Source organism: Urocampus carinirostris, chromosome 1, assembly GCF_059441175.1.
Source record: "Urocampus carinirostris isolate Australia breed hairy pipefish chromosome 1, RoL_Ucar_1.0, whole genome shotgun sequence".
Lineage (NCBI taxonomy): Eukaryota > Metazoa > Chordata > Actinopteri > Syngnathiformes > Syngnathidae > Urocampus > Urocampus carinirostris.
The window spans coordinates 646897-663417 of NC_142349.1; the positions used below are offsets into that span (position 1 = coordinate 646897).

Here is a 16521-nt window from a genome sequence, read left to right on the forward strand (position 1 = left end):
AGAGCAGGCTGTTCACAGAGTGCAGTTTCAAAGCATATCCACAAAAAGTCTGTTGGAAGGGAAAAATGTGGCCGGAAACGCTGCACAACCAAGAGAGATGACCGCAGCCTTAACAAAATTGTGAAGAAGAGCCGCTTCCAGAATTTGGGGGAGCTTCAAAGACAGTGGGCTGAAGCTGCAGTCCAGGTATCAAAAGCCACAGTTCACAGACGTGTCCGGGAAATGGGCTACAATAGCCGTATTCCCATGGTCAAGCCACTTCTGAACTCAAGACAACGGAAGAAGCGTCTGACTTGGGCTATGGAGAAGAAGCAGTGGACAGTTGCAGAGTGGTCCAAAGTCCTCTTTTCACACGAAAGCAAGTTTTGCATTTCATTTGGAAGTCAAGGCGCCAGAGTCTGGAGAAAGGCTGGAGAGGAGCAAAATCCAAGTTGCTTGAAATCCAGTGTAAAGTTCCCACAGTCAGCAATGGTTTGGGGAGCCATGTCAGCTGCTGGTGTTGGTCCACTGTGTTTCATCAAGTCCAGAGTAAATGCAACTGTGTACCAAGAGATTTTAGAGCACTACATGCTTCCATTTGCTGAAAAGCTCTATGGAGATGAGGATTTCATTTTCCAGCATGATCTGGCACCTGCCCACAGTGCCAAAACCACCAGTAACTGGTGCACTGACCATGGCATCACTGTCCTTGATTGGCCTGCTAATTCCCCTGACCTGAACCCCATCGAGAATTTGTGGGGTATAGTTAAGAAGAAGATGAAAGACACCAGACCTACAAATGCAAATGAGCTGAAGGCCGCTATCGAAGCATCCTGGGCATCAATAACACCTCAGCAATGCCACAGGCTGATTGCCTCCATGCCACGCCGGATTGATGCAGTAATCCGTGCAAAAGGATTCCCAACCAAGTACTGAGTGCATCAATGGACATTTTCAAATGTTTGATTTAGTTTTGCTGTTATAAAATTATTTTTTTACTTGGTCTGAGGAAGTATTCTAATATTTTGAGATGGGATTTTTGAGTTTTTTTCAGCTGTAAGCCAAAATCAGCAATATTCAAATAATAAAAGGCTTGAAATAGTTCAGTTCATGTGTAATGAATCCAGAATGTATGACATTTTTGTTTTTTTAATTGCATTACAGAAAATAAAGAACTTTATCACAATATTCTAATTTTCTGAGACAGTCCAGTATATATATATATATATATATATATATATATATATACATATAGGGCAGCACGGCGGCGCAGTGGTTAGCGCGTGTGCGGCACAGTTCTGAGGTCATGAGATCGAACCTCCTGTGTGGAGTTTGCATGTTCTCCCCGTGCTTGCGTGGGTTTCCTCCGGGCATTCCGGTATCCTCCCACATTCCAAAGACATGCATTTCAGGTGGACTGGCCGGTCCAAATTGTCCCTAGGTGTGAATGAGCGAGCGAGTTGTCTGTCCCTGTGTCCCCTGCGATTGGCTGGCAACCAGTTCAGGGTGTCCCCACTGCCCGATGATTGCTGGGATGGGCTCCAGCACCACCGCGACCCTACTGAGGATAAGCGGTGCAGCTGATGAGATGAGATATATGTATAATGTTACAATATATATGATACATTTTGTTGTGAGATACTGAGTTGCTCGACATGAATGAGGTTTATTATAAAAAAAATTAAGTAGCTTGGACGTTCACTGTAGAAAGAAAAAATCCATGCAAAAGTAATTAAGTAGAATAATAATTTTTATTATTCAAATTATTAATTCATTTTCTGCATTAAATTATTGTTGGTAATATACTGATTAAAGGGATAACCACAAACCTGTCTTTTTTTTTTCATTTTCTCCTTTTACTCTTCCTTTTTTTCTTAACTTCTTTATACAACATCATCGTAATATAATGCATCAAAGCAAGTGAGCTGTTTAAGAGCCAGCTCTCTTTAATAAGTTGAGCTGAAAAAGCCAGTTCTCTAAAAAGAGACGGACTTCCTTTCACTGCTCGCTTCGTTTGCAACGGAAAAAAACGATACCGAGATAAAGGCTACCGCAGTGAACTGGTTTGACTTGATTGATTTGCCGTTTCGTGATAGTCGGTATATACCGGATGATACCCATAATTGACAAATTTCCGTTTTTCCGTACAGATTTTCTTGTACGTCGTACGCCTCTTAAAATGCATAATTAACGTACTTTGTACGGCAAAACGTACAGGTTGACAGGTATGAATGCTTATAAGAGGACAAGGTTGAAATTATCAACGCAAGCCTTACGATTTAATGTGAAAATATTATATGTTAAACGATTAACAGTACCGCTTAAAAAAAACAAAAACTCAATGATGTTATAATCTGTCAATAGTTGCATATATAACGCCCTATGAAACTATGAAAAAAAACCCTATGAATTATAGTCCAAAATTCGAGCCACCTGTTTTAGAGCCAGAGGGACAAACTCATGTTATAGTAACGGCTAATCACTTCCACTTTAGCGTTCTTTTTATTTTCACTCACACACGTTTGATTGACTAACTTATGTTATGATAAGAGCTAATCATATATCATTCTCTACTCGTACGTGCTTCCTGAAAACAGGTTAACTACACTTTGAGCGCTATCTCACAGTCGCTACAATGACAATAAAGACAATTCAATTTGATAAAGGAAATAACGAATAATACACTATGTAGACAACAGATGTCAAACATGCGGCCCCGCAAGACAAAGTTGAGGGAAGCACGAGAGACTAATTAGTTGCAGTTTTAAATATATTCACATGTCACAAAATTCTGGCGCTACACACAAAGCGACTGGAAATGTAATTCACTTTGTCTGACGCTGTCTGTTTTTTCTCTTTCTCTTTATTTTATGTGTTTATTTTTCTCCCTTTTCTCTTTTTCTTTCTCTCCACATTTTTTTTCCTTCTCTTTCTCACTCTTCTCTCCTTTTTTCTCTTTCTCACCCTCTACTCTGCTCTCTTTACATTTCTCTTTCTATTTTGTCGCTTTCTCTCTTTCCCACCCTTTTTCCCTGTCTTTGATTATTTTTCTCTCTTGTCACTTCTCTCATATGTCTATCATATATCTTGCTCTCTTTTCTTTCTTTTTCAATCTTTTTCTTCATCCCTCCTATCTTTTTTCCTCTTTTTCTTGCTATTTATCTTCTTCTGTCCTTTTTTTCGCTCTATTGTGCTCTCTCCCCTCACCCTTTCTCCCCTTTTTTATCTCTTTCCCTCTTATTCTGTCTCCCTTGTTCACTCTTTTTCCATCCCTCTCTTTTCCCTTTCTTTCTTACGCTTTCTTTTAAATCTACTAGTCTAGTCCCGTGAGATTTTTTTTCTAGCATGTGGGTTCTAAGCTAAAACCAGTTTGACACTCCTGATGTAGACTCTCTCTATCCTTTTTTGTCATAAACAAAAACTGATTTTATATATTATTGTCTATTATGTATGTATGTATAATAGACGCAATGACATGATTTTTAGAATTTCTTCAAAACATACTAGAGATATGTGACTTAAAAATGTTCTCATGTGTCTGCAGATTTCTGTGTTCTCTGGTTTCTGGAACTACAAAGCTTACTGATCACCTCACATTTTTAGCACTCACCCCAACATAAACATGAGGTGTGAAGGACATGTTCTTTATTCATCAGTGTCTAAGCTCGTTATATAAAGCTGGATCTATATCTCCCGAGCTATATATAGCTAGCTAGATCCAAGCTAGTCATTGTATTTAAAATGTCCCATGGTTGTCCGATTGATGAAGTTGGATGCAACAGATGTGTTTAAATCTTCTCTCTTGCTTTGTGGTAGACCAATATTCGTCAGATGTATGAGGGGTCCTACCTAACGGACAAAAAAAAAAAGAATGTAGTATCTTTGTTTTATATTTGTTTTTTTTTACGTTCTTGCTATGTTGTGATTATTGTTTAAAACTTTTCAGGTGAAAATAGCAAAAATTTGAAATATTTTTGGGAATTTTATATATCTTTCACAGGGTTGAGTTTAAAGATTCACATGTGTTTTTTGTGGAAATCTATTTTCATTGTGGCAAATTTGTATTACAATTAAGTGAATTGTTTTTTTCTGGGGGATCGATCAAGAAAAAAGTAAAGGCAACAGTTGTGTTTAAAATTTAGTAGACACTCAATATAAGATGAGAAGTAGAGGTAAGATTGGGCCTAAAAAAACCAGCCCCGAGCTATTAAAATCCAAACCAGCCCCAAGCCTGACCAATTAATTTGATGTGAGGAACTAAGTCAGGAGCAAACCCGAATTTTCACATTTTATTTGTGAGGACTCGTGGGGAAAGAGGGATGTTTTGGGACCACTTTCCAGTCGGGCTCGGGCTTAAGAGCTTACCTGTAGCAAGTAGACATCAATGGATTTTTATCTCGCAAGGACGACCAGGAGAGAAGCATAAAAAACAACAAAAAAACAACATCCCTTCCTAAAGCCGTCCTCCGAGCCCCCTCTTTTTTATTAAACCGTTTAGGTTGCAAAAAATAAAACAATTGCTTCACACTCCCGTCATCAAGTGTTTTTCAAAATGTTGTTTTATTTTCATACTCTTTTAGTCGCCAGTATTTTGTGCAAAATGTCCTCTTAGAATTTCTTTGCTGCAATAATTCAAACATACAGTGGTACCTCTACCTATGGATTTAATTCATTCTTGGAGTAGCTTTGTAACATGAAGCATTTGTAGGTAGAGACGACTATTGATTGTAAATGCGCTAATCCGTTCTAAGCCCTGCAAATGTATGATTTTTTTTTTTTTAAATAAATCATAAAAGAGCATCAGAACATAAAACATTAAAATTAGATTACAGCAGAATAAACATAAAACGAGAGGCACATCCAAACAAAGAATAAAAGAAAAATAAAAATATTGACTTACCTTTTAACTTTAACTGGGGTAACAAAGAGCATGCAAAGGCATCAGAATGCCTGGTAGGACTCTGGGAATGGTGAATGGCAGCGCATACTGCACTGTATTTTTGACTCAGTGTTCTGAAACACCATTGTAATTAGAGGCGAAATTTTCCCTGTTCAGGTACTTTGTACTTGAAACTTTGGTATGTATAGGCCAGGGGTCAGCAACCTTTTTTGAGGAGCGCCACTTTCAAATTTCATTGTAAATCAATGTGCCACACCAAGATTAATGACTCGTACAACATTTTTTTTTATATCCAACTGAGCTGTCATATTACACTAGTCAAAATATACAATATGGAGAGACATTGAAATCGTATAACTGACATTTATCTAGCACTATTCTTGTTCATCAATTAACTTAAAAAATTAATGTGAGCAACTCGTGAAAAGGCCCATAAACATCCATGACTTTTTACCCCAAGAATCAACCATTCTTCACAAACAATGAATTATAATCAAAAAAACAAGTGATATGGACAGCTACCATACTATTCACCAATGAAATCTTATAGCAGAAAATATCAAATTGAAACACAAGCGCTTTCTGCCAGCTCCTCCTCTTAATATTCAACACTACGGCTGACATGGGGGCGTGTTTTATTCTTGTTTTTGATCGTCTATTTGTTAGGCAAGCCACCAAACAAAACCTCCGAGTTCGAAAAGCACGCTTCTTTAATATATTCGCATTAAGTAAAAGATTTTCCGTGCCCTGCTATGCAGTGAGCAATGGCGTTTTTAGCAGTGACAATGGTTTTCAGGGTCTGTGTTTGTTTGCCGTACCTGGACACAGCGCGTTTTAATGTCTCCGCCTTGTCAAACTAGTCCTTGAATTCATGTTCACGATTCGTTACGTATTAACGTTTAAACCCTTGATTGCGAGGTACAATGCTCTCGAGGCATAATGCACAAACAGCATGGTCATTTTTTTTTTTTTTTTTGCACGAAGCCCCAGTCATTTGCCTACGATGGCTAAAAAGAATGACATTTTTTCGCTGGAGGAGCCGTCATGATTCATTCGTTTATCGCGCGCCTGTGTTTCGTTGGCTGAGTTAAAACACAGATCTCTCCTCGGCGCCGCACATACACATGCACACAAACAGAGCAGAGTAGGGGCGCGACCGTAAAGCCTCTAAACAACACAGCGCGCAACTGAAAATGTCTAAATTTTTAGGTAAATGCGCTTTTATAAAAAAAAAAAAAAAAAAAATCACTTATGCCGTGTGGCATGCGTGTCATAGGTTGCCGACCCCTCGTATAGGCATTTGTAAGTAGAGGTACTGTATTGTAGATAGATAGATAGATGGATACTTTATTCATCCCCGAAGGGAAATTCACATTTCCAGCAGCATCCCTGAGCTATTCAGTTCTGCTTTGGATTTTTGTGGTTTGGCAGCAGTTGCAGTCCAGCTTTACATTTATATCAACATGTAAAAAAAAAACCTGGAGGTTTATGTGATTTGTGCAACCAAAAGCAATATGTTGGACAAAAACCTTCTTTGTTGTCTAGTGTAAACATTTCCTTATAGCCTTTCATAAGTGTATCAATGAGAATTAGGGCATATCTCTACTTTTTCGAATAAGGTTGCAGTCAAGTTTATGATGATGGATAGTATAGCAGCATCTAGGAAATGTTTGTTTTTATCATTGTTTTGATTTGATGTCATTCATCACATTCCAGTTTTGAAAAAATATGCTAATTAATACTGCTTACAGTATATTTATTTGAATTTACTTGCACATATTTTATTCAATTTTAAATCATTCAGCAGTTTTTCAGCAGGACACAATACTTGCTGGTGTTATTGATCAAAACCACCTACTTGCACTCGAAGGGTGTCAAAAGTCACATAGAAGAAATTGACTTGAGAATATAACAGTTGCAGAAATGGCTTTTGGGGTTTTTATGAACAAAATCATTCCAATGTTATTTACCTAAATATTGCCTGAGAAATTTATCTGTGCAATAAATTGTATCCATTGTATGTATATGTGTGTATCAATGTGCGTGGCTGTGTATATGTATTTTATATAATATATAAAATATCTATCTACAATGAGTGCTAAAAAGAAGACAACCTACAGAGATTTTAAGTGTGCATTTTTATTTTTTTACCCAGCCTTTTGCAAAGGGAAAATAAAAAAGGGCAAAAAGATGAAAAAAAGAAAAGGGGAAAAATAAAGACAGAAGAAAAAAAAGGATAAAGGACATTTTTTGTTTTGTTTTTGGGGGTACCTACAGAAGCAAGATGGCCGACAATGATGTCAGCTACATCTATGTGAGGCTGCTATGTAAAATCAATGCATATTTATCTACCTATGAGTATTTTAAAACATGGATGTTTTTTCATATATATTTCATATGTTTTCTTGCTTATTTTTTAAATTAGTATTTATTTCTTTTTAATGAATTATACTTTTCACACCAGGAGGCGCTAAATAATACAAAAATGCTACAACGTAGAGCTATGAGTTCGCAGCACTGATCGCCAAGCACTGCAAACCTTTTACGGAGGGTGAATTTATTATAGACAGTCATAAAATATTGAGTACATTCGATCGGTCTGCAGATTTTCAGCTTACCAAATATGCCCCCGCCCCCTCTCTGAAGGGTTTGGACACCCCTGACACTTAAAAAACTTAAAAGAATAATTTCTCAAGGACAACTCGAGCAGCAAACCCTACCTTTAAGAATTCCACCTTGCTGGGTGTGAAATATAGATGTTTTATTTGACTTTACAAAGCATTTGAGAATGACATTTTTGGTTTTTCAAACTACTATTGTGGTTTTGCCCAGTTACCCCAAGGATTTGTTTTACTCTAAAAGGATGCTCTGCCAAGTCTCATTAACATTAAAACACCTGTCCACATGAATAAAAAAAACAGTGGCTTGCGTAACTATTTGCCCCTTGAACTTTGTGACCTTTTGCCACATTTCAGACTTCAAACATCAAGATATAAAACTGGACTTTCTTGTGAAGCATAAACAATAAGTGGGACACAATCATGAAGTGCAACACACTTTATTTGTTAAGTTTAAAATATCCAATAAACAAAAAAGTTGGTGTGAAATTATTCAGCCCCTTTAATTTCAGTGCAACAAACACTGTCCAGAAGTTCAGTGAGGATCTCAGAATGATTCAATGTTGATCGAAATGACTAACGATGATAAATGGAATCCACCTGTGTCAAGTCTCTGTATAAACGCACCTGCAACTGTGATCGTCTAAGAGGTCTGTTTAAAGCACAGATAGCATCATGAAGAACAAGGGACACACCAGGCAGGTCCAAGATATTGTTGTGGACAAGTTTAAAGCTGGATTTGAATACAAAAAGATTTCCCAAGCTTTAAACATACCAAGAAGCACTGTGCTAGCAATAATATTGAAATGGAAGGAGTATCAGACCACTCCAAGATCAGGCCATCCCACAAAACTTTCAGCTTATACAAAGAGAAAACTGATCAGAGATGCAGCCAAGAGGCCCATGATCACTCTGGATGAACTGCAGAGGTCTACAGCTGAGGTGGGAGAATCTGTCCATAGGTCAACAATCAGTCGTATACTGCACTAATCTGGGCTTCATGAAAGAGTGGCAAGAGGGAAGCCATTTCCTAAAGATATCCATAAAAAGTGTCGTCTAAGGATTACCACAAGGCACCTGAGAGACACAACAAGCATGTGGAAGAAGGTGCTCTGGTCAGATGAGACAAATATCGAACTTTTTGGCAAGATTGCAAGACGTTGTTTGGCGTAAAAGCAGCACAGCTCATCACCCTCAACACACCATCCCCACAGTCAAACGTGGTGGCAGCATCATGGTTTGACCCGCTTTTTTTTCAGCAGGGACAGGGAAGATGGTTAAAATTGATGGGAAGATGGATGGACCCAAATACAGGACCATTCTGGAAGAAAACCTGATGGAGTCCGCAAAAGACATGAGAACGGGACAGATTTGTCTTCCAACAAGAGAATGATCCAAATCATAAAGCAAAAGCTACAAAAGCTACAGTTCACCAAAAGATATATCAAGGTGAATGGCCAAGTCAAAAGTCCAGACCTCAATCCAATTGAGAAAGAACTGAAAACTGCTGATCAGAACGCTTTCCATTCAACCTCGCGGAACTTGAGATGTTTTGCAAGGAGAAATGGGAAAAAATATCAGTTTTTCGACGTGCAAAACTGATCGAGACATACCCCAAGCGACTTGCAGGTGTAATCGCGCACGCACGCACTTATTAGTTTAAAAAAATAAATCAAAATATCCAATAAAGTGTGTTCCACTTCATGATTGTGTCCCACTTATTGTGGATTCTTCACAAGAAATTAGTTTTATATCTTGATGTTTGAAGACTGAAATGTGGCAAAAGGTCACAAAGTTCAAGGGGGCCAAATAATTTCAAAAGCCGCTGTATATCTATAATTATATTTCCATTTTACATCTGAATGTCACATTTGACCGAAATATGATACACGTTAATGTTTGTTATGTGTTTTTGACGTGTGTCAATAAAGGAGGGTTCGGAAACTCAGAAGAACCTAAATAGTGGGGAGAACAGTGCTTTAAATTATATTTATTTGGTTCAGCATCTAATTATGTGGTGATCATGATTTGGACACGTTTGTACCTAGCATTTATCATTAAGCAATACTCAAAACATCGATTTTGCATCAATATGGATAGATCGACCAGTCCAAAAGATAATGCGCGTTGTTTCATTTCAATAAATGCATTTGTTTACTTAGGGAAAATAGAATTAAGCGAAAAAATAGAGAATTGTTGACAAGAACTCACGGCGTTAGCAAAAGGGATGAGGGGGAGATCTGGTAGCAGGTTAACAGTACTGATCAATAAACCCGGTTTTAAGACAATTCCCGCTCAATTAAAAGAGTTGATTATTCCATAGCATTTCATGATGACATTTATAACACCAAAAACGGTTTGCTATCAAATCTTTTCTTGCTTACCTTTGGGTCAGACAAAGCATCACAGAGTAAAAAAGTGGGGGTTGGGACCACAGAAAACACAACCCTCTCCGGTGGGTGCATGGAGAAGGATGGATCTTTCTCCCCTCCCTTCACTGTAGCTTGACAGGAAGGGACTAGAGCTAAGATTCATGGCCCGAGCCCGAACCCGAGGCAATTTCGGGCCGGGTCGGGCCTGAAATGTCAGTCATACGGTCGGGTCGGGTCGGGTTCGGTCCTGCTTTTTTTTTTTTTTTTTTAATTAATTAATAATTATAAATATATGTTCATTAAAAATATATACTTAAACTATGTATGGATACTAGACCAAGGAATACTTGTTATAAAATAAATAATTTGGATAAAACGGAGAAGGAGCTGTAATTGCTTTTAACGGAGCCAGAGCATGCTCTGTGCACGTGACGTGAATGCTGTCCTCTTAATAATCTTCCCCTCCGCAAATTCGCGTGATTTTGGCCTGGTATCCCCGATATGGAGTCGGACCAACAAGAAGTTAAGGATAAACTCAAGAGAGGAGAACTGACGAGGAAAACGCACTCTGGTAAGAGTTTTAATAAGCGTTTTATATAGAATACGATCCCTTTTGTCTGAAGTGTACATTGACGTTGGTGACATTTTCATCCGCGTTTCAATTTGCAGAATAAAATCACGCTTTATTGTTTAAATAAACGCGTTATATAGACTAGGATCTCCCAATTATTATAATTAGCTCGCTTTATTGTTTTAATAAGCGTTTTATATAGAATACGATCAGGGGGGGGGGATTTGCATAGGAGTCGGAAAAGGGCACAACACGTCAACACCCCCTCAATGATAGTGCCGCGCTAAAATCTTAAGGACGTACTACTACTGCTGCTGTGGATTATGGCCCAATGATCAAGTCGTCAAAATGACGGACGCCCTTAAATGTTTTCGCTACCTCAAAAAATGATGTAAATGTTTATACAGTTTTATTTAACTTAGGCCTAGATGTTGTAACAAAAGGCAGAGTTTAATTTGTTATCATAAATCACCCCTCCTTATAAATAAAATATGTAATTTCGGGCCCCCTCGGGCCGGGCCAGCAAATCCAGTTAATTAGTCGGGCTCGGTCCGGGTCGGGTTTAATACCCCTCGGGCCTGCGTCGGGCTCGGGTGCTTTTTTTGGGCCCGATCTTACCTCTAGAAGGGACTACCATGGGTCAACCAGGCCTTGTGATTGGCGTTCCGAAGGCTTCGTTACCAAGGGGCCTGCTCTGGAACTCAGCCTTTTTTTATGCATTGTCCAACCAGGGCTCATTTTTCAGAAAGGAGCACGTGAAGAAAGAAAAAGCTGTTCCAGCGTCATGGTCACCGGCGACGGATCCTGTGGTCAATGTAGTTCCCTGTTGATACCTTTTCCAAAATAAAATTCTCCCATTCGTTGATAAAAGGCAAAATTTTCTTATAACAAGCAAAAAATCCATCCATCCATGTAATATACCGCTTATCCTCAGTAGGTTTGCGGGGGTGCTGGAGCCCTTCCCAGCTATCTTCGGGCAGTGGGCAGAGGAAACCCTGAACTGGTTGCCAGCCAGTCGCAGGGCACACAGACAACTCACTCGCTCATTCACACATAGGGACAATTTAGACCAGCCAATTAACCTGACAGGCATGTTTTTTGAATGTGGGAGGAAACTGGACTGCCCGAGGAAACCCACACAAGCACGGGGAGAACATGCAAACTCCACACATAGAGGGATCGATCTCATTACTTTAGAACTGTGCCGCACACGCACTAACCACTGTGCCGCCGTGAATGAAATCCTCTCATGAAACATGACACATGCAAATCATTAATCTTTCTGGGGATTCAAAACATTATACAGTTGTAAAGTCAGGTCACTTCCTGTGAATGAATACAATGTTTGATCGTGGGCCCTGTTGTGTGTGTCATGGGTCCACATGACGCCATGTGTCCTTTTAGGACAGAGGAAGGGTCTTGCGAACAAATTGTGGGTCTTTCATTGTGTTGGTAAAGTTCTCATCTCATTACTGCACCGCTTATCCTCAGTAGGGTCGCGGGGGTGCTGGAGCCCATCCCAGCAATCATCGGGCAGGGGACACTCATTGTGTTGGTAAAGTTGTTGGTTGGAAAATGCCTTGGGAGCTGGGCAGTGCCCTACAAGTGCAAAATATTTTCTTTTTGAAAGAGAGAGCCACACCATATATTTTAAAACAAAATTCAGCAAAACCCGCTGTTCAGAGAAAAGGTTATTTTTCAGGGACATTAGATGTAATATATATATATATATATATATATATAAAAACACAATGCCTTTGACCCATAATCAACAAACACACCACTTTTAACTCGCCTCCCTCCTGCAGTTACTTAATAGGGGTGTCCAAACTTTTCAAAAAGTGGGGCAGATTTGGCAAGCTGAAAGTGCGATGCATTCAGCTTGGCATTATTTGAACAGTAATAAATTCAGCCTTTGTGAAAGGTTTGCAGTGCTTTGAGATCAACTTCCAGACCTCGTCGGATTTTCAATTGACTCGCATGTTCTCCGGAAAAAGTGCTGCTGTGCCGATAAAACAGCTTCCAGTTGTTTTATATTTTCACAGCGTTCGTTTTCAGTTAGCTTTTTGCTGTCAGTATGTTTTGTCTGGCAGTGCCGCTTGACATTATATTCTTTGAAAACAACCACAGGCTCTGATCATACTGGGCAGATGCCGTTGTTTCAAAAAACATTCAAATTTTCACTTGCCCTGCAAGTGGCAGCCCCCACAGTCAACTTCCTTTTTTTATTTACAGTTGCCATGTCAGAAATGTGGTAGACTGAAATTCTCACAGAAAGCCAAAGGCAAAGTGGCCAACGGGCTACTGACTGCTGAGCTTTTGTTTCATGTTGTACTTATTTTAATTAATAATTTAGAAAGTTAGGAGGTGCCTAAATTGGTTAAAATAGAAATCTTAAGTTATTTTTTTGATTATTCAGGGTTTTTCGTCTTGAAATTTGTTCGGCGAGTAAAAAGCTGAAATTGTTTTTTATTTTACTTTTTTTTTTAAATCTGTGAACATTAATTTATATTTCTTTTGTTTTTCAGGGATTCCCTGCAAAACATATGAAGTTACCAATTACTAAATAATTTAGTGTTGTTTTTTTTTTTTGAGGAGCCGTTTGGGAGCCAAAAAAGGCAACTCTTCTCAGTCAGCCAAGCGATGTTTTACTAATTAGAGCTGTCCTCTTGGATGAGACTTGTAGGGCGCGGTGACTCCTCACATGACGGCATAAGCCACCATAGCAGGCATGTCGGCGTCATTTTCACGCACTTTTTTAAATTTAGTTCTTTGAGAAAAACGGTCTTCATTTAATGCGTGGTCTATAGAGTCAGACTGCCATTAAACATAGAAATGGCAACAATTTCATGAATTTTCTTGACCTTACAAACCACAACATTAAACTTCAAGCACCCATACGAACCCTGACATGACAACTTTGTCCAGGCTGAAGTATTTTGGAAAGGCTCTTGTATGCCCATCCTAACATAATCAGATGAAGTTGCCTCTGAATACGTGCTGTAAAAAAGATACTAGGTCTACCATTGGAGACACGCATCATGAATTAATTCAGTAATACATTCCCTCAGAGATGAGCAATAGATGTGCAATACACTACTAAAAAAAGAATATAATTAACACTATGTATTCAAAAAATTTAGTAAAACTCCCCAAAAAACAATACTTCAATGTCACTGATGGAGAGGATTTAATAAACAGCACAAAAGCCTTGATTCCACATGTAGAAATCATAAATATCCAAAAGCAATCATGGGTTGCCATCTTGATAAAACTCTTTTTTTTCAATTATAGGCATGTTTTGATACTCAAAAATAAAATTTTTGCAGTTTTACGACAAGTACAATGTTAGTTGCTCCTGAGAATTGTCCCACCCCCCACGTGTATTCCATCCACTTCAACATAAAAAAAAAATCACACTCAAGAATCGAATGTGGAAATCTGATCACAAATTCGTACTGCATTTTAAGGCTTATGTCTGTGTGGGTCAGGGACTACAAAAATTATTAATGTAAAAGCTTTTCTAGTCTTTGTCCAATACACAAAATAATCCATTATCAAACTGCAAAGAGGACCTTTCGAATAAATCAATCCAATGCAAAAGTTAAAGGATTACTATTTTGAGGCAACGTAGTTGCATGTTCTCAAGTTTCCTTTTAGAATTTCAGATATTTGAAGAGGAGTTGAAGTGTAGATTAACCTAAATAGCTTAGTTGCAAATCAAGAGGTAACGCATTCACAACCTGATAGCATTCCATGCAGCTGAGACTGGCCAACCTGCTCAAGTGGTTTTGGATGATTCAATTGTGCCCTCACAATCAACTGGTGTTACCTTCACCTAAGTTTGATGTCACCCATGTTTAATATTTCCTATCATGAAGAAATTGCAATACCGTCGTTTTTTTAAATTTAACCAAGCAGACCAAAAAAATGGAATAACTGTGAAATAAAATTAGAATTTAAAAAACATAAAACATCGAGAGTGTGTAAATATGAAGGATTAAAGACCATGTGGCCAAGACAATACATCACATATCAATCTAATGAATGTAGGCTCTGTAGACTGCAGAAATATCATTGTCTGACTGGTCCAGTGCCTTAGCCCTCTTGTACACCTGAAGGAACAAACAGATCCTACAGTTAGACCAGAAAATATAAAGACTGGTGGACACAAGTTGGGCTCTAAATGCAAACCAAATTGGACTAAAAATGAAATATTTTGACCAGAATAGAAGTGCAGATAGTAATATTCAATTCAAGAGGGTGCATGACAACATCTGGCTGAAAATGAATGCTTACCTATGTTTCCAAACACATCAAAAAAATGGGCTTAAAAGGGTAATAGGACAATTAGGTATTATCTTAAAAAAAAGGTTTGTTGTCAATCTTTTGGTGCAAATTAATTTGAGACGATCACTGCCTGTAGTCTGGTACCCCGGACAACACCAAACGCTGGGTTTCCTCCTCTGTAATAATTAGTCAGCCTTTTACAGCAGCAGCCTTGAGTTGCTGCTTGTTTGTTGGTCTTTCTGTGTTGAGATCTGCAGATTGACTTGGCCTTTGCAGAGTATTCAAATTCTTTGCCCTAAATGTTGGTTAAAACGGCTAATATATAGCTTACATCTTTCTGTTGCAGGAAGTTCTTCCCATTACAACTTACCACTGGGAAACGCTACATTCAATTTTTGCACGGCCCGTAATAAACTCCGATAATTGACACATAATCATTGCACATCCACATGTCATAGTGCCCTGTTTGGGATTAGCATGCACCTGTCCTCTTGGCCTACACCCGAAGGAGCCTTGATGTATCATAGTACAATACCATAAAAACTCGTTGCAGTTAATCACGAGGGAAGAAGAAATGCAGCGGCAAAGTCGAGCTACTAGAGAGCAGTGTTGGCGTCATTTTTAAGCAGACTTGTGAAACATAATTTCACGTTCTTAAAAGAAAATGTAAGCACTTTTAAATCCTATAAAACAACATTAAAATTCAAGCATATTCAACCATTTCAAGCACTTGTACGAACTCCGTATCATACACAACGAAATCCGAACTCAGTCATATTTTAAAAATTTGACCCTAACCATTTTATGAATCAGCACACAGACACTTGAAGTAAAGTTACCTCATTGGCAGCTGCAGCCATTGGGGTTGGATGGTTGGCCATGTCACCCATGGAGATAGCGAGCCTTAAATCCTTTTGAATGTGTTTCAGATAATAGTCTGGTTTAAAATTGCCTTGTAGTATATCTGAATAAAAAAAAATAAATATATCACATTAGCGGTGGACATTTTAGGTAACGCACAATTTAATAAGGAAATGATTAGTGAGTTTTCTTAAATTCAAGCTAGAATACAAACACTTGTTCTTAATAACTGTGCATCTATAAACAAAGCAAAACAATAATTGAAGTGATCTACAGTTCATGCAAACTCCCAAACTAGGATACCGACACTATTTTAAGTCCAAATGACCACTTCCCTAAATAAAAGTAATTTGTTGCTTTTTATTTGTATTTGTCATGAAAAAGTTTCCTTCAGGCTGTGAATGTTTGTGAATCGTAACATGAAACCATGAAATGAAATGGTCTGCATTTATATAGCGCTTCTCAAGTCAATGAAGACTTCCCAAAGCGCTTTACAATGTGCTTCACATTTACCCATTTACCCACACTCACACACCGATAGCGGCCGTGCAGCCATGAAACTTAAGTCTGTGCAGACGTCTGCAAAGACACACAGATGTTAATATTTTTTAATCTGATAGTAAAACCTTATTTATTAGTCACTGGTGATAAAAAGCAATTACAATAATACCTATTTTAAGAGATGTACCAGCGATTGAATCATTGTTGCCTTTAAAAACAGAATAATTACCTTATTAATACCGTTTGAGTTGATCAATGGTAACTAACAATTAAACAGAATTTCGCATCACTGTTCTGCTTTTCATATGACCATCCATTTAAAAAAAAAAATAATTTGAGAAATTAACTCTTTCAGTGCCAGACGTTTCTCTCGAATGGAAGTGTCTGTGCCAGCCAATTTTTGCCATTTTACTCATTTTTAAAGCATAC

The 16521-nt window shown here is 38.3% G+C and overlaps 2 protein-coding genes across 6 annotated transcripts in view; one reads left to right on the plus strand and one right to left on the minus strand.

Moving 5' to 3' along the window:
- rogdi (rogdi atypical leucine zipper) overlaps positions 1-7003 on the plus strand; it is a 44104-nt gene extending 37101 nt beyond the window's left edge. For all 3 annotated transcript variants that reach the window (XM_088331005.1, XM_088331081.1, XM_088330926.1), the window contains one exon: positions 3524-7003. In XM_088331005.1, the coding sequence (XP_088187131.1) occupies positions 3524-3565 (42 nt within the window). In that variant the 3' untranslated portion in view covers positions 3566-7003. The remainder of the gene's footprint in view (positions 1-3523) is intronic.
- Positions 7004-13611: 6608 nt separating this feature from the next.
- glyr1 (glyoxylate reductase 1 homolog (Arabidopsis)) overlaps positions 13612-16521 on the minus strand; it is a 43316-nt gene continuing 40406 nt past the window's right edge. For all 3 annotated transcript variants that reach the window (XM_088330713.1, XM_088330627.1, XM_088330799.1), the window contains 2 exons: positions 15570-15694; positions 13612-14555 (listed from right to left, as the gene is read on the minus strand). In XM_088330713.1, the coding sequence (XP_088186839.1) occupies positions 14481-14555; positions 15570-15694 (200 nt within the window). In that variant the 3' untranslated portion in view covers positions 13612-14480. The remainder of the gene's footprint in view (positions 14556-15569; positions 15695-16521) is intronic.